A 26,333-nucleotide genomic window follows, 5' to 3' on the forward strand; every position below is an offset into this window, starting at 1 on the left:
GCTGAATGGCCTCCTTCGGCATAGTAAGTTCTATAGTCCTGTCAATCATAATACAGAGAGCAAGCATGTTCAATTCCCAATATAATTCCTCAGTTTAGCATTTGCAAAAGGATACAAGAAACTGCAATGTATCTCTGCTGTAGCATAATTCCCCTTATTTTATTTTTCATTCCACTATCAAGACCCTTTGCCATCCATGAGGCTGAGCCAAACACGAGGGGGGGTGGGGTGAATTATCTGGGCTTCCCATGGTGTTTTCTCATTTGGGGGGGGGGGGGGGGGGGAGAGGAGAGAAGAGAGGTAGAGCGCCCTTCACCGTCAGCAGGATCCTCTGGGCCCACTGCTGTCATTGGGATTTCCCATTGATCTTACCCTACACTGCTCAGAATCCAGCACGGGTGTGCCGTCGGCAGGGCCAGAAAATGTAAACAGCCAGAGATATCCAGGTAGGTCTTCCATATCATCTGAACAGCATATCCAAACGGTCAGGGTGAAAAGCAATTTCAGCATTAGTTCCCAGAATTTATGCCATCTTTAATCAGGGCTCAGTACAACATACTCAGCTTCATGTTATCATCAATCAGCATTACAAACCTGTGAAAGTGGCCCTGAACAAAGATGCAGGTCGAGTTCATGGGCCTTGATAAAAAGTTGATTTACCCTGTGTACTGCCAAATCCTGTCTTACACTGGTGTTAGAAACAGGCTGTTCACTTTTGGAACCAGGAGTTAAACTCAGCCCATCGACTAGATGAATTTCCTGCCTGCAGGAGTGCTAGGTGGAATGAGTCAGCTGTCTCAATTCAGTTCTCAGATGATCCAAAGCATACAAATCCTGAATGAAGATCATGTACTAAGAGCCCCCAGGCTGTTTGTGTGGAAGACAACACATTGGTGTAGTTGGGGCTGTGGCACTTTCAAAAACTATAGAATTGTGGGCAGCACGGTGGTGCAGTGGTTAGCACAGCTGCCTCACAGCACCGAAAACCCAGGTTCGATCCCGGCCTTGGGTCATTGTCTGTGTGGAATTTGCACATTCTCCCAGTGTCTGCGTGTGTCTCACCCCCCACAACCCAGATGCGCAAGGCAGGTGAATTGGCCACGCTAAATTGACCCTTAATTGGATAAAAAAGAATTGGGTACCACAAATTTACTTTTTTTTTTATAAAGTGTCATTCTTCAACCAAAATGAGTAGTGAATCACAAGTCTTGGCACACAAATTGAAAGTGTTCCAATCTACCAACACTGACATGCGATGCCTTCATAAGCATATTTGGGAAAATAGTTATTTTAAAAATTCAAAAATGGCACGTTAGCAGATGAATAATTCAGTCATTTTCTCTGTGAAATTAACAATCATATATTTACCATCAAGCACTTCTTCTGGCAAATCAGACACGTCAGAATCAATGTTCGTCAGATTATAAAGGTCAAAAAACAGATAATTTGCCAATTCTCTACACCCCTCATTATATCTGCTATCAATACCTGTAAAAGAATAAAAAGTCGCTTAGAAGCCATACAAAGAAAACCTGTTCATTTGTAACATGCAATTGATGTACTACAATATTAGAACCACAGTTTAGTGTATATTGGTGATCTAGAATGAAGTATCAGGCACAATTTTAAGATTTGCAAATGAGAGAGAGCTTGGAACTGTAGTAAACAGAGTGGCAGGCTTCAGGTCAGTGACAAATTGGTGAAATGGGCAAACACACGGCAGATGAAATTTCATTCAGAGAAAAACAAAAGAGTGAAGTAATGCACTTTGAAGGATGAATGAAGAGATGCAAAGTAAATCAAATAGTATTATTTTAAAGAGGTTGAAACTGAGCAGGAACAGAATTGTGAGATCACATATACAAATCTTTGAAGGTGGCATGGCAAACTGATCAGGGCCTTAAAACAACAAAGAAGCACTGGAAACACTCACCAGGTTAGGCAGCAAACGAGGAGAGAGAATCAGAGTTTCAGGTTATTGACCAGAGAGCCCCTGATTAGGATAATTTCCTTTCAGAGTTCTTCTGGAACATGAAAATCTTTGCCAGAGAGGATGACTGAAGCAGAGACCATTGCATGCTTCAAGAAAAAAACAATACAAACCTGAAGCAGGAAAAGATACAGGGCTGAGAAAAGAGGAGAGCAGTGAAGTTAATCTTGGATTGTTCCAACACAGACACAATGGGCCGAATAGTCTAGAATTTTGCAATTCTAATCTGTTCTATTGTGTGGGCATGGGACAAAGCAATAATTCACACTCTTGTTTAAGAGTATGTTAGTGTGTCTGTGAAAGTGAGAGAAAAAACGTTAATTAGCTTTCACCCTACTCATGGAACAATAACGAGGTGTATCTCACGAAGTCAAGTATAAAGTTACAATCAATTCTTAAAAGTCATAAAAATATTTCAATGTTTGTAATGTTGTAGAATCATAGAATGCTTACAAGAACAGAGACACCATTTAGCCTGTTGTATCCAAGCAAACGAAAAAGTCAGGGGGCTGAGAAAACAAGCTGTAGTCCAGAAGCCAGTGTTGAGAGTAGTGCGGTACTGAGGAGGGTATCAAGGTCGCAGGAGTGTACCGGCAGACAGAAAGATGGGTTGAAGTGTGTCTACTTCAATGCAAGGAGCATCCGGAACAAGGTAGGTGAACTTGGAGTGTGGATTGGTACTAGGGACTACGATGTTGTGGCCGTTACGGAGACATGGTTAGAACAGGGACAGGAATGGTTGTTGGAAGTTCCGGGGTATAGATGTTTCAGTAAGAGTAGGGAAGGTGGTAAAAGTGGTGGAGGAGTAGCATTGTTAATCAAGGATAGTTTAACGGCTGCAGAAAGGCAGTTTGAAGGGGATCTGCCCACTGAGGTAAAATGGCCGAAGTTAGAAATAGGAAAGGAGCGGTCACATTGTTAGGAGTTTTCTATAGGCCCCCAAATAGCAATAGAGATGTGGAGGAAGAAATTGCAAAACAGATTGTGGATAGGTGTGGAGGTCTCAGGGTAGTTGTCTGGGTGACTTTAACTTTCCAAATATTGATTGGAACCTCTATAGGTCGAACAGTTCGGATGGGGCAGTTTTTGTACAGTGTGTGCAGGAGGATTTCCTGACACAATATGTGGATAGGCCGACAAGAGTGGGGGGCCACATTGGATTTGGTACTGGGTAATGAACCGGGCCAAGTGTTAGATTTGTTTGTGGGAGAGCACTTGGGAGATAGTGACCACAATTCGGTGTCTTTCACTATTGCAATGGAGAGGGATAGGGCCATACGGCAGGGCAAGGTTTATAATTGGGGGAGGAGTAATTATGATGCGATTAGGCAAGAATTAGGGAGCATAAGGTGGGAACAGAAACTGTCAGGGAAAGGCAAAAATGAAAAGTGGAGCTTGTTCAAGGAACAAATACTGCGTGTCCTTGATAGGTAGGTCCCTGTCAGGCAGGGAGGAAATGGCCGTGTGAGGGAACCATGGTTCACAAAAGAGGTTGAATGTCTTATCAAGAGTAAAAAGGAAGAGTATGTAAGGATGAGAAAACAAGGTTCAGTTGGGTCACTTGAGGGTTGCAAGGTAGCAAGGAATGAGCTTAAAAAAAGGACTTAGGCGAGCTAGATGGGGGCATGGGAAGTCCTTGGCGGGTCGGATCAAGGAAAACCCCAAGGCTTTTTACTCTTATGTGAGAAATAAAAGAATGACCAGGATGAGGGTAGGGCCGTCAAGGACAGTTGTGGGAACTTGTGCATGGAGTCAGAAGAAATAGGAGAGGCTTTGAATGAATACTTTTCTTCAGTGTTCACGAAGGAGAGGGGCCATTTTTTTAAGGATGAGAGTGTGATACAGGTGGGTAGGCTGGAGGAGGTAGATGTTCTGAGGAAGGATGTATTAGCAATTTTGAAAAACCTGAGGGTTGACAAGTCCCCTGGCCCAGATGGGATATATCCAAGGATTCTTTGGGAGGCAAGGGATGAGATTGCAGAGCCTTTGGCTTTGACCTTTGGGTCCTCACTGTCCACGGGGATAGTGCCAGAGGACTGGAGAGTGGCGAATGTTGTTCCTCTGTTCAAGAAATGGAATAAGAATGACCCTCGTAATTATAGGCCAGTTAGTCTTACTTCGGTGGTCGGTAAGTTAATGGAAAAGGTCCTGAAGGATAGGATTTATAACCATTTGGAAAGATGCAGCTTAATCGGGGATCGTCAACACGGATTCGTGAAGGGCAAGTCTCACCTCACAATTTTGATTGAATTCTTTGAGGAGGTAAATAAGTGTGTAGATGAAGGTAGAGCAGTTTATGTCGTATACGTGGATTTTAGTAAGGCGCTTGATAAGGTTCCCCATGGTCGGCTCATGAAGAAAGTAAGGAGGTGTGGGAGAGAGGGAAATTTGGCCAATTGGATAAGTAACTGGCTATCACATAGAAGACAGAGGGTGGTGGTGGATGGAAATTTTTCAGACTGGAGACCAGTTACCAGCGGTGTACCACAGGGATCAGTGCTAGGTCCTCTGCTATTTGTGATTTTTATCAATGACTTGGAGGAGGGGGCTGAAGGGTGGGTCAGTAAATTTGCTGATGACACCAAGATTGGTGGAGTAGTGGATGAGGTGGAGGGCTGTTGTAGGCTGCAAAGAGACATTGATAGGATGCAGAGCTGGGCTGAAAAATGGCAATGGAGTTTAACCCTGCTAAGTGCAAGGTGATTCATTTTGGTAGAAAAAATTTGAATGCGGATTACAGGGTCAACGGCAGGGTTCTGAGGAATGTGGAGGAAGAGAGATATCTTGGGTTCATGTCCACAGATCTCTGAAGGTTGCCACTCAAGTGGATAGAGCCGGGAAGAAGGCTCATAGTATGTTAGCTTTTATTAACAGGGGGCTTGAGTTTAAGAGCCGCGGGGTTATGCTGCAACCATACATGAGCCTGGTGATACCACATTTGGAGTATTGTGTGCAGTTCTGGTCACCTCATTATAGGAAGGATGTGGAAGCATTGGAAAGGGTGCAAAGGGGATTTACCAGGATGCTGCCTGGTTTGCAGGATAGGTCTTATGAGGAAAGGTTGAGGGAGCTAGGGCTTTTCTCTTTGGAGCGGAGAAGGATGAGAGGTGACTTAATAGAGATTTATAAGATGGTGAGGGGGATAGATAGAGTGGACGTTCAGAGACTATTTCCTCGGGTGGATGTATCTGTTATAAGGGGGCATAACTATAAGATTCAGAGTGGGAGATATAGGAGGGATGTCTGAGGTAGGTTCTTTACTCAAGAGAGTGGTTAGGGTGTGGAATGGACTGCCTGCTGTGATAGTGGAGTTGGACACTTTAGGAACTTTCAAGCGGTTATTGGATAGGCACATGGAGCACACCAGAATGACAGGGAGTGGGATAGCTTGATCTTGGTTTTGGGCAATGCTCAGTACAACATCGAGGGCCGAAGGGCCTGTTCTGTGCTGCACTCTTCAATGTATAAAAGTCTCTGCAAAAGCAACTCAGCCAGTCCCACTTCCCCACCCTTTCCCCATAACCCTGCATTTTGTTCTCGTCAGGTGCTTGTCCAATTCCCTTTTGAAGAGCATGATTGAATCTGCATCACCACCATGTTCACCCAGAACATAATCGAGAAAGCAAAGAGCAATTTTGATGTTTTTGGGTTTTGAAAAGAATTATTAGAGTGGACAAAGAAAAGCTTTTTCAGCTGGTGGGGATTCATTGCAGTATAGCAGAATGAGGGGGGTCTCAGAAACTTAGGAAATTCTAACAGGATTAGAAAGGGTAGATTCAGAAACCCGATGGTGGGGAGTCCAGAATGGGGTAATAGATTGAGAATAAGGGGTAAAAGTTTTAGGACCGAGATGAGGAGAATATTCTTCACCGATAAGAGCGGTGAATATGTGGAATTCATTACCACAGAAAGTAGTGAAGGTCAAAATATTGTGTGATTTCAAGAAGAATTAGATATAGCTCTTGGGGCTAAAGGAATGGGGGAAGATAACGGGGGGGGGGGGGGGGGGGAAGAAGAGAGAGAAAGAGGGGCGGGACCAGGTTATTGAACTTGATGATCAGCCATGACCATAATGGTGGAGCAGGCTCGAAGGGCCGAATGGCCTCTTCCTGCTTCTGTTTTCTATGCGTGTTCCTAATTTTAAAAAACTGTTCTACAGAGTAGACACGTACTTGGAATACTTACTCAAAAAGTTTCCTTTTTTAACATATTTACTGCCAAGGAAAGTGAACATTTTAGCCAACTCGTTTGGCAAGGAACTAGCTAATACCATTGTGGTCAAAGCTCAGATACAAGTACTCTCAGAAGCAAAACATACCCAGAATGCAGAGAATTCCATCAGATTTTGGCTTGTTGCTGTAATTCAGGATGGCTTGAACTTGTCGAAGACGACTGCAGCTACGAAACAGAATACAGTAGAAATAATTGGTTATATTTTCTATTTTGTATTAACATTCATAAATACTACAGAAAAGTAGGAAAATCATACGAGTTATCATACAGGAACAAAAGGAGGACATATGATATGCAAACCTTCAAAAATAGAGTTGAGACATCAAGTGCTTTGAAAGCTGTCAAAGTTTTAAAAACAAAGTAACTTCCAAACTACTAAGAATTACCACAGGTTAGAATATGACATTTTATTGCGTAACCCATGAATAAGCATTAATATATACAAGTACACATGAATGCTTTCAAGAGGACTTGTTTTCTATCATAGTAACCTTGCTTACCAATGTAAACTCATTAGAAATCATTTTATTGTTCCACCAATAGACATTACAATCCCCCGAGCAACCAATAAACTGAAAGATTGAACAACCCAAAGAAAAAAAAAACAGCACACACACACACAAGCCACCAGTTGAAAGTCTGTTCTGATCACAGGACAAATTCTGACCCCTCAGTCTTGTTATTATTACTAATTAGCTTCTGCTTGCTTAGCAATCTACCCAGGTTGATTTCTCAGCAGTCAAAACAAATCACAGGTTTTGAAACCATTTCATCACCAGTACCTTAAATAACTTACTGTACTACAAACCATGGGCTGGATTCTCCGGTTCCCTCGCCGCATGTTTCTTGGTGACACACCTTTTGCTTGCAGCAGGATTCAGTCTTCCCGCTGCTTATGCATGGTATTTCCTATTAAAGTCACCCCACACCACCAAGAAACCCATGCGTAGAGGTGCGCTGCAGGCAGGAAAAGTGAAGTGAATCGCAATGGCCAGGGATTTTCGGCACATGCTTTTGATATGCTAAAGTTCATTGATGCCATCATTAATGGAAATGCCCTGTTTATTATTTTGTAAGTCATTTGCATGGGGATTTGAGAGGATAGGAAACTCCCACATCATATCCTACTGCTATTGTGACTTCTGTTTTACCCAACTTACAGTAATAGCAATCTAAGTGTTTCTGCAGTTTTGAGAATGTTCTGCTGTGGGATTCTCCGTCGGCGGGATCCTCCGCTTCGCCGGCAGCGCGCCCATGCCAACGGGTTTCCCGACTCAGTGGAGGTGGCCACAATGGGAAACCATTGGCCAGCTGCGGGAAAGGAGAATCCCACTGCTGGTGGCAGCACGCCGGAAAACGGGGCTGGTGGGACAGAGAATCCCGACCCTATTGGCTGCCAGTTAATACCAAGAGGCATCAGAAACAGCGAAGGGGCAAACATTACCTGGGCTGATTTCACGAGTGGTTTGAAACAAGTCAATTCTAGATAATTATGTGGCAGTTCAATAATTAAATATTTCAATTTGAGCATAGCAAGCTACAGCAAACTGCAACAGGATACTAGATAATCTGTCCTTGAGGGCAGTGATTGGGAGATAGAGAGGGCTTGAACACTTTACTCACAAAATCTTATTCCTGTTCATCAAACTTGAACCTACATCGTTCTGACTTGCATGCAAGTGTTGGGACGAAGAAGTGTCTTCACTTCTACACTCAAGTGAGTGGCTCTGCAGTAATCCATACGATTTTCGAAAGGTTCATGACTGTCCCTCGCAAATCAAATCACCACATAAGCGCACATTCTATGCTTTAAAGCAGGCTAATGTCTAGCAGCGAGTGACCAGCGAGTGACAATACATTACGACCACTAAAAAACATTTCTTAAAGAAGCAGGATATGCTTATGCTGTATAACATGTAATTGAAGTTACTTTAAACTATTAGGTTTTACATGATGCTCAAGTAGTTAAGATGAACTGACTTGATTCAACTGTAGTAGCTGGCTGTTTGTCACTGCCTGCCAAAACATCAGCTAACAGAAGTTAAATAGAAAACAGAATAAAAGGCACCCAAGAATTCCAACTGGATAGATGGCATAGAAAAACAGATGTGGTCATCTCCATTACACTGCTAATAAATTGAGTTAATAGCTGAACCTCAGGCCAGAAAATGTGCCAGGTTTGATTCCTAGGTATTAATTTACTCATTCATTAAAGCTGGAATAACCAGCAGGGCTTAGCAATAGCTCAGCATCTCTGGGTTGGGAGAAAGGAAAATAATTCAATCAGATTCACATTCCTGGTAGAAGTAAATCTTTGGCAAAAACAGTCACTGGAGTTAACTCATTCACTGAACTAGAACCAATAGAATAACTCGCAGAAATGGGAAATGAGAGAATATATTCAGACTAAAACACAAATGTGAGAGAGACAAGCATCTTTCATGTCCTCAAGGTATCTCAAATTGCTTTTTATGTATTAAGATACAGCAGCCAATTTGTAAACTGAAAAGGTCCTACAAACAGTAAACTTTATTCTGGTTGTATTGGTTGAGGACAGCAGAATTTATCTGCTCTTCAAATTGTCAGGATTATAGTGATGACATGAAAATGTCAGGAAATTCCAAAAAATTGAAATATTTTTTGCTGGTTATGTTTTTTAAAACTGTTGGAAAATGGGAGTTAATTAAGGCAGGGACAAAGTGTCTGCGTTAATGAACTGGTGGCTTTTAGATGTCGATGAGCTTAGCAACACTGCAAATAGATGTTTGCTAAAGGTAAGTTAGTAACAATGGGGGGCGGGGTGCAGAACATGAAAGGATTTGAATCAATTTTGAAAGGTTCAAAAGGGGCAGCACACTGGCTAGCTTTGCTGCCTCACAGTACCAGGGCCCTGGGTTGTGTGTGGAGTTTGCACATTCTCCTTATGTCTGCGTGGCTTCCTCCGGGTGCTCCGGTTTCCTCCCACAGTCCAAGGATGTGCAAGTTAGGCGGTGGCGATGTTAAATTGCCCCTTAGGGAGGGGTGCAGAATGGGGTGGGGGAATGGGCCTCGGTAGGATGGTCTTTCAAAGAGTCGGTGCGAACCTGATGGGCAGAGTGGATTCTATGAAATGGAGTTTTGAGGTGCTAAAGACAGATGTGAAGAAAGGTTCATAGTGAGGGCACTTTGCCTTTACACGTAAAGCTAAAATCAAGAAATTAAGGTAATCAAGTCAGGTCAGATAAGGGAAGATGGAAAAAAAAACACGGTATTGAAGGAGATGATTACCCTATGCAGAGAGCGATTTTAAACCCTCAGCCAATAGAAAGGTTTGTGAGGAAAGCATGTCTTGAAAAACATACTGCTTGATGTATCTCAGAAGAAACCCCAAAAAGATATAATTGCCTTGTGTCGTAAATGTTACTGGATTTTTACAAATTTTTAAATCTATATGGTGCTGTGGAACAAGTTAGTTCGGAGTGTGGTTAAGATTGTTTGGAACTGTTTGTATTAGTGATACTGTATATAGTCATTGCCTTACTTCAAGCTTGCTGTTTGTTTAATTACATAATAAAAGTATACTTTATTTAAAAGTCATCACAAAACATCTGAGACATCATTCTCTAGATTTCAAACATTTCCTCACATTATATCAAATTACAAAAATATAGTTGAGGGCAGTTGTTTCAAGTTTCTTGGGATTTGGAATAACTTGACAATTTACCATCAGCCATGTCCTTAACAAGATAAAAGACGGGAATGAATAGAAGGCAGTAATGAATAGCTCAAGTGCTGGAAGAGCATCAGAATTAATAGCTCAAGCATCATCTAAATCAATCATTTGAATCAAGTAATTCAGCCTACGCATTGTGAAATTATTGACGTTGATTGCAACGTTTCATACTCTTATCTGATTTTTAATCTGCTGATATCAGGACTGAAAAGAACATAGAACATACAATGCTGAAGGAGGCAATTCGTCCCATCGAGTCTGCACCGGCCCACTTAAGCCCTCACTTCCACCCTATCCCCGTAACCCAATAACCCCTCCTGAGCTTTGTGGTCACTAAGGGCAATTTATCAAGGCCAATCCACCTAACCTGCACGTCTTTGGACTGTGGGAGGAAACTGAGCATGCAGAGGAAACCCACGCAGACACGGGGAGAATGTGCAGACTCCGCAGACAGTGACGCAGCGGGGAATCGAACCTGGGACCCTGGCGCCGTGAAGCCACAGTGCTAATCACTTGTGCTACCATGCTGCCCACTGAATGCAACATTTTCTATTTCATATTCAAGATATTGATTAAATAAATTGGTTGCAGATTAAACATTTTCGGCAAACATTAAAATTTCATCATCACTCGAATACAAATATTAGGTTACAATTTTGAACTTTCAACCTTTTTCCTTGTGTGTTTAAGTTCAGAAACAACACTTAAACGGAAGTATTTTAAAATTGTTTTCATTTTTATCAGTCAGCTACTATTTCTAGACCATGACAGCTTCACGACTGCACAAACACAGCAATATAGAGTCATAGATGTTTACAGCATGAAAACAGGCCCTCGGCCCAGCTTGTCCATGCCACCCAGTTTCTATCACAAAGCTAGTCCCCCTTACCCGCATTAGGCCCATGTCCTTCGATACCCACCCTGCCCGTGTAACTGTCTAACTGTTTTTTCAAACAAAAAAATTACACCCAGCTCTACCACTGCCTCGGACAGCTCGCTCCAGATGCTCACCACCCTCTTGTGTGAAGAAATTTCCCCTCTGGACTCTTTTGCTCTCTTCTCTTACCTTAAACCTATGCCCTCTACTTCTAGACTCCTCTACCATTGGGAAAATATGTTGACCATCTACCTTATCTATGCTCCTCATTATTTTATAGACCTCTATAAGATCACCCCTAAGCCACCTACACCAGGGAAAAAAGCCCCAGCCTCTCCTTATAACACAGACAATCGCATCCTGGTAGCATCCTTGTAAATCTCTTTCTAGTTTAATAATATCCTTTCTATAATAGGGTGATCAGAACTGAACACAGTATTCCATGCGAGGTCTTACCAATGTCTTGTACAACTTCAACAAGACATCCCAACTCCTGTATTCAATATTCTGACCAATAAAACCTAGCATGCTGAATGACTTCTTCACCACACTGTCCATCTGCGACACCACCTTCAAGGAGTGCGACACCACCTTCAAGGAGCTGTGAACCTGTACTCCTAGATCTCTTTGTTCTGTAACTCTCCCCAACTCCCTACCATTAACTGAGTAGGTCCTGCCCCGATTCCATCTACCAAAATGTATCACCTCACATTTATCCAAATTAAACTCCATCTGCCATTCATCGGCCCACTGGCACAATTGGTCAAGGTCCTGTTGAAATCTTATATAACCTTCTTCACTATCCAGTATGCCACCAACCTTGGTGTCATCTGCAAACTTACTAACCATGCCCCCTACATTCTCATCCAAATCATTAATATATATAACAAATAACAGTGGATCCAGCACCGATCCCCGAGGCACACCGCTGGTCACAGGTCTTCAGTTTGAAAAACAACCCTCAGTCTCTTCGGTCACCAAGCCAATTTTGTATCCAATTGGATACCTCACCCTGGATCCCGTGGGATTTAACCTTTTGCAACAACCTACCATGTGGTACCTTGTTAAAGGCCTTGCTAAAGTCCAGGCAGACAACGTCAACTGCACTGCCCTCATCTACCTTCTTGGTTACTCCTTCAAAAAACTCAATCAAATTCGTGAGACATGACTTTCCCCTTCCAAAGTCATGCTGACTTTCTCAAATTAGACCTTGCCTGTTCTAAATGCTGTAGATACTGTCCCTCAGAATACCTAACAATTTACCCACTACAGAATAAGGCTCACCAGTCTGATAGAACATAGAACATAGAACGATACAGCGCAGTACAGGCCCTTCGGCCCTCGATGTTGCACCGACATGGAAAAAAACTAAAGGCCATCTAACCTACACTATGCCCTTATCATCCATATGCTTATCCAATAAACTTTTAAATGCCCTCAATGTTGGCGAGTTCACTACTGTTGCAGGTAGGGCATTCCACGGCCTCACCACTCTTTGCGTAAAAAACCCACCTCTGACCTCTGTCCTATATCTATTACCCCTCAATTTAAGGCTATGTCCCCTCGTGCTAGCCACCTCCATCCGCGGGAGAAGGCTCTCGCTGTCCACCCTATCTAACCCTCTTATCATTTTGTATGCCTCTATTAAGTCACCTCTTAACCTTCTTCTCTCTAACGAAAACAACCTCAAGTCCATCAGCCTTTCCTCATAAGATTTTCCCTCCATACCAGGCAACATCCTGGTAAATCTCCTCTGCACCCGTTCCAAGGCTTCCACGTCCTTCCTATAATGAGGCGACCAGAACTGTACGCAATACTCCAAATGCGGCCGTACTAGAGTTTTGTACAACTGCAACATGACCTCATGGCTCCGGAACTCAATCCCTCTACCAATAAAGGCCAACACACCATAGGCCTTCTTCACAACCCTATCAACCTGGGTGGCAACTTTCAGGGATCTATGTACATGGACACCGAGATCCCTCTGCTCATCCACACTACCAAGAATTTTACCATTAGCCAAATATTCCGCATTCCTGTTATTCTTTCCAAAGTGAATCACCTCACACTTCTCCACATTAAACTCCATTTGCCACCTCTCAGCCCAGCTCTGCAGCTTATCTATGTCACTCTGTAACCTGCAACATCCTTCCGCACTGTCTACAACTCCACCGACTTTAGTGTCGTCTGCAAATTTACTCACCCATCCTTCTGCGCCCTCCTCTAGGTCATTTATAAAAATGACAAACAGCAACGGCCCCAGAACAGATCCTTGTGGTACGCCACTCGTAACTGAACTCCATTCTGAACATTTCCCATCAACTACCACTCTCTGTCTTCTTTCAACTAGCCAATTTCTGATCCACATCTCTAAATCACCCTCAATCCCCAGCCTCCGTATTTTCTGCAATAGCCGACCGTGGGGAACCTTATCAAATGCTTTACTGAAATCCATATACACCACATCAACTGCTCTACCCTCGTCTACCTGTTCAGTCACCTTCTCAAAGAACTCGATAAGGTTTGTGAGGCATGACCTACCCTTCACAAAACCATGCTGACTATCCCTAATCATATTATTCCTATCAAGATGATTATAAATCGTATCTTTTATAATCCTCTCCAAGACCTTACCCACCACAGACGTTAGGCTCACCGGCCTATAGTTACCGGGGTTATCTCTACTCCCCTTCTTGAACAAAGGGACCACATTTGCTATCCTCCAGTCCTCTGGCACTATTCCTGTAGCCAATGATGACCTAAAAATCAAAGCCAAAGGCTCAGCAATCTCTTCCCTGGCTTCCCAGAGAATCCTAGGATAAATCCCATCCAGCCCCGGGGACTTATCTATTTTCACCTTGTCCAGAATTGCCAACACTTCTTCCCTACGCACCTCAATGCCATCTATTCTAATAGCCTGGGTCTCAGCATTCTCCTCCACAATATTATCTTTTTCTTGAGTGAATACTGACGAAAAGTATTCATTTAGTATCTCGCTTATCTCCTCAGCCTCCACACACAACTTCCCACCACTGTCCTTGACTGGCCCTACTCTTACCCTAGTCATTCTTTTATTCCTGACATACCTATAGAAAGCTTTTGGGTTTTCCTTGATCCTACCTGCCAAAGACTTCTCATGTCCCCCTCCTTGCTCGTCTCAGCTCTCTCTTTAGATCCTTCCTCGCTTCCTTGTAACTATCAAGCGCCCCAACTGAAACTTCACGCCTCATCTTCACATAGGCCTCCTTCTTCCTCTTAACAAGAGATTCCACTTCTTTGGTAAACCATGGTTCCCTCGCTCGGCCCCTTCCTCCCTGCCTGACTGGTACGTACTTATCAAGAACATGCAATAGCTGTTCCTTGAACAAGCTCCACATATCCAGTGTGCCCAACCCTTGCAGCCTACTTCTCCAACCAACACATCCTAAGTCATGTCTAATGGCATCATAATTGCCCTTCCCCCAGCTATAACTCTTGCCCTGCGGGGTATACTTATCCCTTTCCATCACTAACGTAAAGGTCACCGAATTGTGGTCACTGTTTCCAAAGTGCTCACCTACCTCCAGATCTAACACCTGGCCTGGTTCATTACCCAAAACCAAATCCAATGTGGCCTCGCCTCTTGTTGGCCTGTCAACATATTGTGTCAGGAAACCCTCCTGCACACATTGTACAAAGAATGACCCATCTAATGTACTCGAACTATATCTTTTCCAGTCAATATTTGGAAAGTTAAAGTCTCCCATAACAACTACCCTGTTACTTTCGCTCTTTTCCAGAATCATCTTCGCCATCCTTTCCTCTACATCCCTAGAACTATTAGGTGGCCTATAGAAAACTCCCAACAGGGTGACCTCTCCTTTCCTGTTTCTAACCTCAGCCCATACTACCTCAGAAGAAGAGTCCCCATCTAACATCCTTTCCGCCACCGTAATACTGTCCTTGACTAGCAGCGCCACACCTCCCCCTCTTTTGCCCCCTTCTCTGAGCTTACTAAAACACCTAAACCCCGGAACCTGCAACAACCATTCCTGTCCCTGCTCTATCCATGTCTCTGAAATGGCCACAACATCGAAGTCCCAGGTACCAACCCATGCTGCCAGTTCCCCTACCTTATTTCGTATACTCCTGGCATTGAAGTAGACACACTTCAAACCACCTACCTGAACACTGGCACCCTCTTGCGAAGTCAAATCTGTGCTCCTGACCTCTATACTCTCAATCTCCCGTACCCCAAAACTACAATCCAGGTTCCCATGCCCCTGCTGAATTAGTTTAAACCCCCCCCAAAGAGCACTAACAAATCTCCCCCCCAGGATATTGGTGCCCCTCAGGTTCAGATGTAGACCATCCTGTCTATAGAGGTCCCACCTTCCCCAGAAAGAGCCCCAGTTATCCAGAAATCTGAATCCCTCCCGCCTGCACCATCCCTGTAGCCACGTGTTTAATTGCTCTCTCTCCCTATTCCTCATCTCACTATCACGTGGCACGGGCAACAACCCAGAGATAACAACTCTGTTTGTTCTCGCTCTGAGCTTCGATCCTAGCTCCCTAAAGGCCTGCCTGACATCCTTGTCCCCTTTCCTACCTATGTCGTTAGTGCCAATGTGGACTACGACTTGGGGCTGCTCCCCCTCCCCCTTAAGGACCCGGAAAACACGATCCGAGACATCACTTACCCTTGCACCTGGGAGGCAACATACCAAACGTGAGTCTCTCTCGCTCCCACAAAATCTCCTATCTGTGCCCCTGACTATTGAGTCCCCAATTACTAGTGTTCTACTCCTTTCCCCCCTTCCCTTCTGAGCAACAGGGACAGACTCCGTGCCAGAGGCCCGTACCCCATGGCTTACCCCTGGTAAGTCGTCCCCCCCACAAGTATCCAAAACGGTATACTTGTTACTCAGGGGAACGACCGCAGGGGCTCCCTGCACTGACTGCTTCTTCCCAGTCCCTCTTACAGTTACCCATCTATCTCCAGTCTTTGGTGTAACTACTTCCCTGAAGCTCCTATCTATGACCCCCTCTGCCTCCCGAATGATCCGAAGTTCATCCAGCTCAAGCTCCAGGTCCCTAACACGGTTTTTGAGGAGCTGGAGTTGGGTGCACTTCCCACAGATGAAATCAGCAGGGACACTGACGGCGTCCCTCACCTCAAACATTCTGCAGGAGGAGCATTGTACTGCCTTCCCTGACATCACCTCTAGATTTAAAAAAAAAACAAGAAAAAGAAAGGAAGAGCTTACCTGATATTACCTCAAACCCTGCTCCCGCTGAAAGTTAAGCAAATTTAAAGGCACTCACTCACCTTCACGACAGGTCCCTGCTCCCGCTTCCCAACCACCGTGGGGTGGGGGGGTTGGTTAGAGGAGGAGGTAGGGTGGGAAACACTCACGAAGTGTTTCGGGTTTAACTGTCAGTTGCCAACAGCCCTTCCACAAACCACCTTCAACTTAGGCTGACCGCACTGCACGTATGCAAATTTCCCCAGAACAGCTGATCAGTAGCTCTGCTCTGCTGCCCTCTGCTGGATGCTTGTTTTCACTCAAACTCCTTGGGTCTCCTTCGCCAGTTCACCTTCAACTTAGGCTGACCGCACTGCACGTATGCAAATTTCCCCAGAACAGCTGATCAGTAGCTCTGCTCTGCTGCCCTCTGCTGGATGCTTGTCTTCACTCAAACTCCTTGGGTCTCCTTCGCCAGTTCACCTTCAACTTAGGCTGACCGCACTGCACGTATGCAAATTTCCCCAGAACAGCTGATCAGTAGCTCTGCTCTGCTGCCCTCTGCTGGATGCTTGTTTTCACTCAAACTCCTTGGGTCTCCTTCGCCAGTTCACCTTCAACTTAGGCTGACCGCACTGCACGTATGCAAATTTCCCCAGAACAGCTGATCAGTAGCTCTGCTCTGCTGCCCTCTGCTGGATGCTTGTCTTCACTCAAACTCCTTGGGTCTCCTTCGCCAGTTCACCTTCAACTTAGGCTGACCGCACTGCACGTATGCAAATTTCCCCAGAACAGCTGATCAGTAGCTCTGCTCTGCTGCCCTCTGCTGGATGATGTTCCCAGGTTTATCCTTACAGCAATTCTTAAACAAGGGCACAACATTTCTACTCTCCAATCTTCAGGCACCTCTCCTGTGGCCGTCGATGATTTAAATATCTCAGCTGGAAGGCCGGCAATTTCCTCCCTGGCCTCACACAACATCCTGGGATACATTTCATCAAGTCCCGTGGATTTATCTATCTTGATAAGCTTTAATACCTCCAGCACCTCCTGCTCTGTAATATGTACAATCCTCAAGACATCACTTTTTATTTCCCCAATTTCCCTAACATTCGTGCCTTTCCGTAAACACTGATAAGAAATATTCATTTCGGACCTCTTCCATCCTTTGTGGATCTGCACATAGATGACCTTCTTTGTCCTTAAGAGACCCTACCCTCTCCCTAGTCACCCTTTTCTGTATCTGTAAAAGCTCCATGGATTTTCCTTTGCCTTATCTGCCAAGATAATCTCATGTCCCTATTTGCCCTCCTGATTTATCTCTTAACTCTACTCCGACAAGTCCTATACTCTTCAAGAGATCCACTTGATCCCTGCTGCCTATGCACACAAAATGCCTCCTTCTTCCTTTTGACCATGGCCTCAATATCCCCGGTCATCCAGAGTTCCCTCCTTCTACCAGACTTACCCTTCACTCCAAGAGGAACGTGCTCACCCTGAACTCTGGTTAACAGCTGTCCCCTTGCCTGCAAATAGGCACTCCCAATCGACCGTTGAAAGTTCCCACCTTATACCCTCAAAATTGGCCTTGTCCCAATTTAGAATTTTAACTTTTGGACCAGAGCTATCATTCTCCATAGCCATCTTAAAACTAATGGAATTATGGTCACTGGTCCCAAAGTGCTCCCCCACTGACATTTCCATCACCTGCCCTTCCTGATTCCCCAAGAGGTCAAGTTTTGCCCCCTCTCTAATCGGGCCATCCACATATTGAAATGAGGAATTCTTCCTGAATACACTCAACAAGTTTCTCTCCATCCAAACCCCATGTGCTATAGCTGTTCCAGTTAATGTTGGGAAAGTTAAAGTCCCCAAATGTTACCACTCTATTTTTCCGGCAGCTATCTGTAATCTCTTTATATATTTGCTACTTAATATCCCGCTGACTATTTGGGGGCCGATAGTACAGTCCTATCAAAGTGATCTCACCCTTATTTTTCAGTTCTACCCATATAGACTCAAGTGGGCAAACCCTCCGATATATCCTCTCTCTGTACTGCCGTGATACTGTCCCCAATCAAAAACACAACTCCCCTTCCTCTCTTACCTCCTGTTCTATCTTTCCTATAGCATCTGTACACTGGAACATTGCTGCCAGTCCTGTCCCTCCTTTAGCCACGTTTCAAAAATAACTATAATATCCCAGTCCCATGTACCTGTCCATGCCACAAGTTCATCTGCCTTGCCCGTTAGGCCTCTTGCGTTGAATTAAATGAAGTTCAATCTGTTTCTCTGCCTTCCACTTTTCTCCTTACTGACTTTTGTTTCTATCCTCTCTTTACTACCCTCCGATGTCCTGCATTGATTCCCATCCGCCTGCCACATTAGTTTAAACCCTCCCCAACAGCGCTAGCAAACAACCTCCCCAGGACATTGGATCCAGTACTGCCCAGGTGTAGACCGTCCGATTTGTAATGTTCCCACCTCTCCCAGAACCGGTTCCAATATCCCAAAAATCTGAATCCCTCCCTCCTGCCATCTCTGAAGCTACGTATTCATCCTGTCTATCCTGGCATTCCTACTCTGACTAGCTCATAGATAGATGTGCCAGAAGAATATCATGGTGAACACTGGAGAAGTTATATGAATCAAGTAGAAAGCAATAACATAATTTTTCCATTATAACGTTATATCAGGAACAGATTTATTCACATCATTTTCACATATGTGGCTGAAACGCTACTACAATCCTCAAGGAGTCAAATAACCAGCTCAATTCTAGACTCACCTATTATAGCACTCTCCTGGCTGGTCTCCCACATCCTCCCACCCAGAAACTTGAGGTCATCCAAAACTCCACCGGCCATGTATTAACTCATGCCAAGTCCCATTCGTCTATCACCTCTGACCTCGCTGACATTCATTCGGCACCCCATCAACGTTTAAATTCTCATCCTGGTTTTCAAATCCCTCCATGGCCTCATACCCCATACCTTTCTCCATAACCTCCTCAAGCACCACAATCTTCCAAGATATCTGCAGTCTTCCAATTCTAACCTCTTGAACATCCCCAATTTTAATTGCTCTAACATGGCTAGACTGCAAGCTCTGGAATACCCTCCTTATTTCTCTCCACCTATCCCACCTATCTTACTTTACTCCTTTAAGACACTCCTTTGAAGTTAATTATTCAATCAAGCTGAACCAATACCTCCTTTGTCGCTCAAAAGCAGTTTTGTTTTATAAACACAAAAAGCTATTTTATTACATTAGAAGAGGATTTATAAATAAGATAGCTGTGGTGCAACTTAATTTGCAGCAGACTTATGCCACGAGACATACATGCGGACCTGGAAAAACGTCAAAGTTTCTTTGGCAAATTCCATTATAACACTTCTACAAGCAAGAACGGTATAGGTTTTGAGAATAGATGCACAGGATGTTGAGAGTAGTGAGGTCAGGGATAGGGTTAAAAGTTCGAAAGAGGGCACCGGCAAGCAGGACGCTGGTTTGAAGTGTGTCTACTTCAACGCCAGGAGCATCCGGAATAAGGTGGGTGAGCTTGCAGCATGGGTTGGTACCTGGGATCTCGATGTTGTGGCGATTTCGGAGACATGGGTAGAGCAGGGACAGGAATGGTTGTTGCAGGTTCCAGGATTTAGATTTAGATGTTTCTGTAAGAACAGAGAAGATGGTAAAAGAGGGGGGGGTGTGGCATTGTTAATCAAGGAAAGTATTACGGCGGTAGAAAGGACGCTTGAGGACTCGTCTACTGAGGCAGTATGGGCCGAGGTTAGGAACAGTAGAGGAGAGGTCACCCTGTTGGGAGTTGTCTATAGACCTCCGAATAGTCCCAGAGATGTAGAGGAAAGGATTGCAAAGATGATTCTTGACAGGAGCGAGAGTAACAGGGTAGTTGTTATGGGGGACTTTAACTTTCCAAATATTGACTGGAAATACTATAGTTCGAGTACTATAGATGGGTCAGTTTTTGTGCAGTGTGTGCAGGAGGGTTTTCTGACACAGTATGTAGACAGGCCAACAAGGGGCGAGGCCACATTGGATTTGGTACTGGGTAATGAACCCGGCCAGGTGTTAGATTTAGATGTAGGTGAGCACTTTGGTGATAGTGATCACAACTCGGTCATGTTTACTTTAGCAATGGGCAGGGATAGGTATATACCGCAAGGCAAGAATTATAGCTGGGGGAAAGGCAATTATGATGCTATTCGGCAAGATTTAGGAGGTATAGGATGGGGAAGGAAACTGCAGGGGATGGGTACAATCGAAATGTGGAGCTTTTTCAAGGAACAGCTACTGCGTGTCCTTGATAAGTATGTACCTGTCAGGCAGGGAGGAAGTTGTCGAGCAAGGGAGCCGTGGTTTACTAAGGAAGTTGAAGCACTTGTCAAGAGGAAGAAGAAGGCTTATGTTAGGATGAGACATGAAGGCTCAGTTAGGGCACTTGAGAGTTACAAGTTAGCCAGGAAGGACCTAAAGGGAGAGTTAAGAAGAGCGAGGAGAGGACACGAAAAGTCGTTGGCGGATAGGATCAAGGAAAACCCTAAGGCTTTCTATAGGTATATCAGGAACTAAAGAATGACTCGAGTAAGCCAATCAAGGATAGTAGTGGAAAGTTGTGTGTGGAATCAGAGGAGATAGGGGAAGCTTTAAATGGATATTTTTCGTCAGTGTTTACACTGGAGAAAGACAATGTTGTCGAGGAGAACACTCAGGTTCAGTCGACCAGGCTAGATGGAATTGAGGTTCAAAAGGAGGAGGTGTTAGCAATTTTAGAAAATGTCAAAATAGATAAGTCCCCTGGGCCAGATGGGATTTATCCTAGGATTCTCTGGGAAGCCAGGGAGGAGATTGCTGAGCCTTTGTCCTTGATCTTTATGTCGTCTTTGTCGACAGGAATAGTGCCGGAAGACTGGAGGATAGCAAATGTTGTCCCCTTGTTCAAGAAGGGGAGTAGAGACAACCCTGGTAATTATAGACCTGTGAGCCTTACTTCGGTTGTGGGTAAAATGTTGGAAAAGGTTATAAGAGATAGGGTTTATAATCATCTTGAAAAGAACAAGTTGATTAGCGATACTCAACACGGTTTTGTGAAGGGTAGGTCATGTCTCACAAACCTTATTGAGTTTTTTGAGAAGGTGACCAAACAGGTGGATCAGGGTAAAGCTGTTGATGTGGTGTATATGGATTTCAGTAAGGCGTTTGATAAGGTTCCCCACGGTAGGCTATTGCAGAAAATAAGGAAGTATGGAATTGAAGGTGATTTAGCGGTTTGGATCAGTAATTGGCTAGCTGAAAGAAGACAGAGGGTGGTGGTTGATGGCAAATGTTCATCCTGGAGTTCAGTTACTAGTGGTGTACCGCAAGGATCTGTTTTGGGGCCACTGCTGTTTGTCATTTTTATAAATGACCTGGAAGAGGGTGTAGAAGGATGGGTTAGTAAATTTGCAGATGACACGAAGGTCGGTGGAGTTGTGGATAGTGCTGAAGGATGTTATAGGATACAGAGGGACATAGATAAGCTGCAGAGCTGGGCTGAGAGGTGGCAGATGGAGTTTAATGCGGAAAAGTGTGAGGTGGTTCACTTTGGAAGGAGTAACAGGAATGCAGAGTACTGGGCTAATGGCAAGATTCTTGGTAGTGTAGATGAACAGAGAGATCTCGGCATCCAGGTACATAAATCCCTGAAAGTTGCCACCCAGGTTAATAGGGCTGTTAAGAAGGCATATGGTGTACTAGCCTTTATCAGCAGGGGGATTGAGTTTCGGAGCCACAAGGTCATGCTGCAGCTGTACATAACTCTGGTGCGGCCACACCTGGAGTACTGCGTGCAGTTCTGGTCACCACATTATAGGAAGGATGTGGAAGCTTTGGAAAGGGTTCAGAGGAGATTTACTAGGATGTTGCCTGGTATGGAGGGAAGGTCTTACGAGGAAAGGCTCAGGGAATTGAGGTTGTTTTCGTTAGAGAGGAGAAGGCTGAGAGGTGACTTAATAGAGACATATAAGATAGTCAGAGGGTTAGATAGGGTGGACAGTGAGAGTCTTTTTCCTCGGATGGTGATGACCAACACGAGGGGACATAGCTTTAAATTGAGGGGTGAGAGATATAGGACAGATGTCAGAGGCAGTTTCTTTACTCAGAGAGTAGTAGGGGTGTGGAACGCCCTGCCTGCAATAGTAGTAGACTCGCCAACTTTAAGGGTATTTAAGTGGTCACTGGATAGACATATGGATGAAAATGGAATAGTGTAGGTCAGATAGGCTTCAGATGGTTTCACAGGTCGGCGCAACATCGAGGGCCGAAGGGCCCGTACTGCGCTGTAGTGTTCTATGTTCTATGTTCTATGCTACAATTTTTTTTTTAATTAATAGCATACTTTTACACAAGCTTTCAATTTTGCTTGTCAGGCAAGTTGACATTCAAGCGTACTTAATGCTTATTAAACAGACAGGTTATTAATGGGATACAGGATGGCCGTCCTCAGTTCAAATTTAAATGTCTATCGGCATTCCTGCTGAATTGAGCAGGCATGGAATCCAAAGTCCATCAGAAATCTTTTTCATCCCATCTCAGACACCGCAGAAAATAATGTGCCATATTACATGAAATTGAATCACTGCTTCTATCCACTAAATAATCCAATTACAAGTCACTGAAATTTAAAAAAGGTAGCACAGAGGTCATCGGGAGATTATGAAGAGTTAAATATTAGGTGGATCACAATGGAATGGAAATAAATCTCAACATAGCCACCCCACACTCCAAACTCCACCATGGCAACACAAACATTCCATCTTCTTAACAAACAAGGCGCATATTGTTGGTTGTGTTTTTGTCTGGCTTCTATATTCAACTCAATGCATAAAAATCTATGAAAAAGGGTCATTTGTGGTCTATCGAACTCATGACCAAAAAAAAAAACTTGTTTTCACCAAAAATTGTTTCCTTTTTAATGCTGTGAGCTGAATCATTTTCCCAACAATTTCTGTTGAATATATTCTTCCTCAAACGTAAAGTTATTACATTGCAAGCAGAAGTATTGCAAGCAGAAGTATTTTAATTCCTTCTCTCATCCCTAACCCCCTTCAATCAGGCTTTCTAATTTCTACTTTCTGGTTCAGTATCAGCTTCCCTATCTGAATCATCTTAGGATGTTTTCTCTTGTTAAAGGCAAATTTATAGTCTCCATAAAATGAATATTGCTCAAAAAACATTTTACATCAGTCTAAAGATCCACTGCCGACAAGATGCAGTTAAATAAGATTATGCTAAAAGATGATGTTACTTTACTCTTTAATCATGGGTCCATATCTGTTAGAGCATGCTTTGATCCAGCATGAAGCAAAGAATCCAATGACTTTATAAATATCTCCAAAAAAGTCAAAAGACATGCATGCAAATTACAGGTCTCATTTCAAAAAGCTTCCAAGTTTCAAGCAGAAAAAAAGTAACACGACCACAAATGTGCATTCCTAGCCAGTCATCCAATATTATGAAACAAAAATCTCTAACCAGTGGAAATACCATTTCAATCTTGCCAAAATTTCCTTTACCAGATAAAATTTACTGCTCAGTAAATACAACTTTCATCTCAATCATGTTCTCTCAGAGTCCGAATCATTATGACACAAAGGAGGCTATTCGACCCACCAAATCATGGGGGGTGGGTGGGGGGGTAGGTGGGAAAAGAGAAAGGAGTGGCACAGCGGTATTGTCACTGGACTAATAATCCAGAGACACAGGGTAATCCTTTGGGGACCGGAGTTCAAATCCCACCATAGGTCAATAGTGGAATTTAAAACCTCAATAAAAAATATCTGGAATTAAAAGTCTAATGATGATCATGAAACCATCGTCAACCCCACTAATGTCATGACTTGGTCTGGCCTATATGTGACTCTAGACCCACCGCAACCTGGTTGACTCTCAACACCCAATTGTATTCAACTGCTGCAAAGAAAGCACAAGGGAATGAAACCAGATGGACCGCCCAGAACAACAATGGCAAAGCCCTTCTTACTGACTTGTCAGAACTGTCTGTAAAACGTCAGACACTTTGACCAGTTTATTACTCAAATGTTTTAGGTCTCTTTCTGTGTGAGATAAAATGACAAATACAAGTTTTTGATTCAACCAAATTTATTAAACATGGGTTCATGGTTTAACCCAACTTAATTCACATTTCTCTCATTCACATAAAATAGGACTCAATCTCACAGCTAAGCTATAGGTATTACCCGCACTTAGTGAAGGAGGTTGATCAGTCTAGGATCAATGTGGATATCTTCGCTGGGCTGGGAACCCAGGATTCCTTCTTCTCTTGATGGTGGTGCCTGGGGGACTTGCAGGTTATCACTGACGGTCTGTTCCAATGTTCCTTCTTTTATGCCGGTTGTGCTAGAACTGAATCATGGGTATACACCCCGGTCTAAATTCTGTTGTCCATCCAGACAAACTTATTAATGGGAATAAACAGGATACTCCTGTTCAGCCAGCGTGATTCAATCAAGATCATTGTCCTGTGAAACACTCTTGTCTGACCAGCTATTAGCCCATTATGTAGTCTGATGGCCTCTTCGGTTTGTTTTGCTACAAAGTTGATCTTTGTCTGGAAGTTTGTTACATATTCAGAGCATGGTCATGTTATTTTGTGTAAAAGTGACAAAGTCCATTTGTGATAACGAATATCGTTGACTCGAGTGCTCTTGCAGACGGCCAGTATCAATTCAGCCAGGGTCTCACTTGGCAGTTTTTGTTCCTGGCCCATGCGTCTTGTCAGGCAACAGCCTGGCATAGTCATAGTCACATTCACGGAATCATACCTTACAATAAAGGTATGACACCATCACCACCATTCCTGGGTGTGTCCTGTCTCACCGACAGGACAGCAGAAGTGGCGGCACAATGGTGTACAGTCAGGAGTCCTCAACATCAACTCTGGACTCCATGAAGTCTAGTGACACTAAGTCAAACATGGGCAAGGAAACCACCTGCTGCTTACCACATAGCGTCGCTTAGCACTCCACCATATTGAACACCACTTGGCGGAAAGCACAGAGGCAGGCAAGGGCGCAGAATGTAGAGTCAGAGTCATACAGTACAGAAGAGGCCCTTCGATCCATCAACTGCGCATCAACAAATCTACATTAATCCCGCTTTCCAGAACGTGGCCCATAACCTTGAATGTTATGACATTTCAAGTGCTCATCTACATACTTGTTAAAGATTGTGCATTCCAAACTCACACCAAAAGCTTTTCCTCAAATCCTCTCTGAACTTCCTGCCCCTCACCTAAAATTATCCCCCCTCGTTATTGACCCTTCAACTAAGGGGAACAGGAGCTTCCTATACACCCAGACTAGATATTTTTTTTTTTTTAAATTAAGAGCAATTTACCATAGCCAATCCACCTACACTGCACATCTTTGGGTTGTGGAGGTGAGACCTAGGCAGACACGGGGAGAATGTGCAAGCTCCACATGGACAGTGACCGGGGCCGGATCGAATCCAGGTCCTCTGTGCCGTGAGGCAGCAGTGCTAACCAATGCGCCACTGTCCCACCCTTATCCTGTCTAGATTTTATAAATCTCAATACAGTACCCTCCTCAGCCTTCTCTGCTCCAAAGAAAACAACCTGAGCAATGCACGGTTCAATTCCCGCACCAGCCTCCCCGGACAGGTGCCGGAATGTGGCGACTAGGGGCTTTTCACAGTAACTTCATTGAAGCCTACTTGTGACAATAAGTGATTTTCATTTCATTTCATTTCATTAGATACCACAAATATATTAGGAGCAGAATTAGGCCATTTGGCCCATCGGGTCTGCTCCACCATTCAATCAAGGCTGATATGTTTCTCATCCCCATAATCCCCAATTCCTTTATTAATCAAGAACCTATCTATCGGGCGGCACAGTAGTTAGCACTATTGCTTCACAGCTCAAGGGTCCCAGGTTCGATTCCCAGCTTGGGTCACTGTCTGTGCGGAGTCTGCATGTTTGCCCCGTGTCTGCGTGGAGTTTCCTCCGGGTGCTCCGGTTTCCTCCCACAAGACGTCCCGTTAGGCAATTTGGACATTCTGAATTCTCCCTGTGTACCCGAACAGGCGCCAGAATGTGGCGACGAGGGGCTTTTCACAGTAACTTCATTGCAATGTTAATGTAAGCCTACTTGCGACAATAAAGATCATTATCTCTGTCTTAAGGATACTCAGTAACTTGGCCTCCACAGCCTTCTGCAGCACGAGTTCCACAGATCCGCCAACCTCTGGCTG

The 26,333-nt window shown here is 44.1% G+C and overlaps 1 protein-coding gene across 1 annotated transcript in view; it reads right to left on the bottom strand.

Annotated features, from left to right (window-relative positions):
* The window catches only part of c3h20orf194 (chromosome 3 C20orf194 homolog), a 257,070-nt gene that overhangs the window by 223,101 nt on the left and 7,636 nt on the right, over positions 1-26,333 (bottom strand). The window contains exons 2-3 of the mRNA XM_038793206.1: positions 6,309-6,388; positions 1,369-1,488 (exon numbers count right to left, since the gene is read on the bottom strand). Of these exons, the coding sequence (XP_038649134.1) occupies positions 1,369-1,488; positions 6,309-6,388 (200 nt within the window). The remainder of the gene's footprint in view (positions 1-1,368; positions 1,489-6,308; positions 6,389-26,333) is intronic.

Source organism: Scyliorhinus canicula, chromosome 3 (assembly GCF_902713615.1).
Source record: "Scyliorhinus canicula chromosome 3, sScyCan1.1, whole genome shotgun sequence".
Taxonomy (NCBI): domain Eukaryota; kingdom Metazoa; phylum Chordata; class Chondrichthyes; order Carcharhiniformes; family Scyliorhinidae; genus Scyliorhinus; species Scyliorhinus canicula.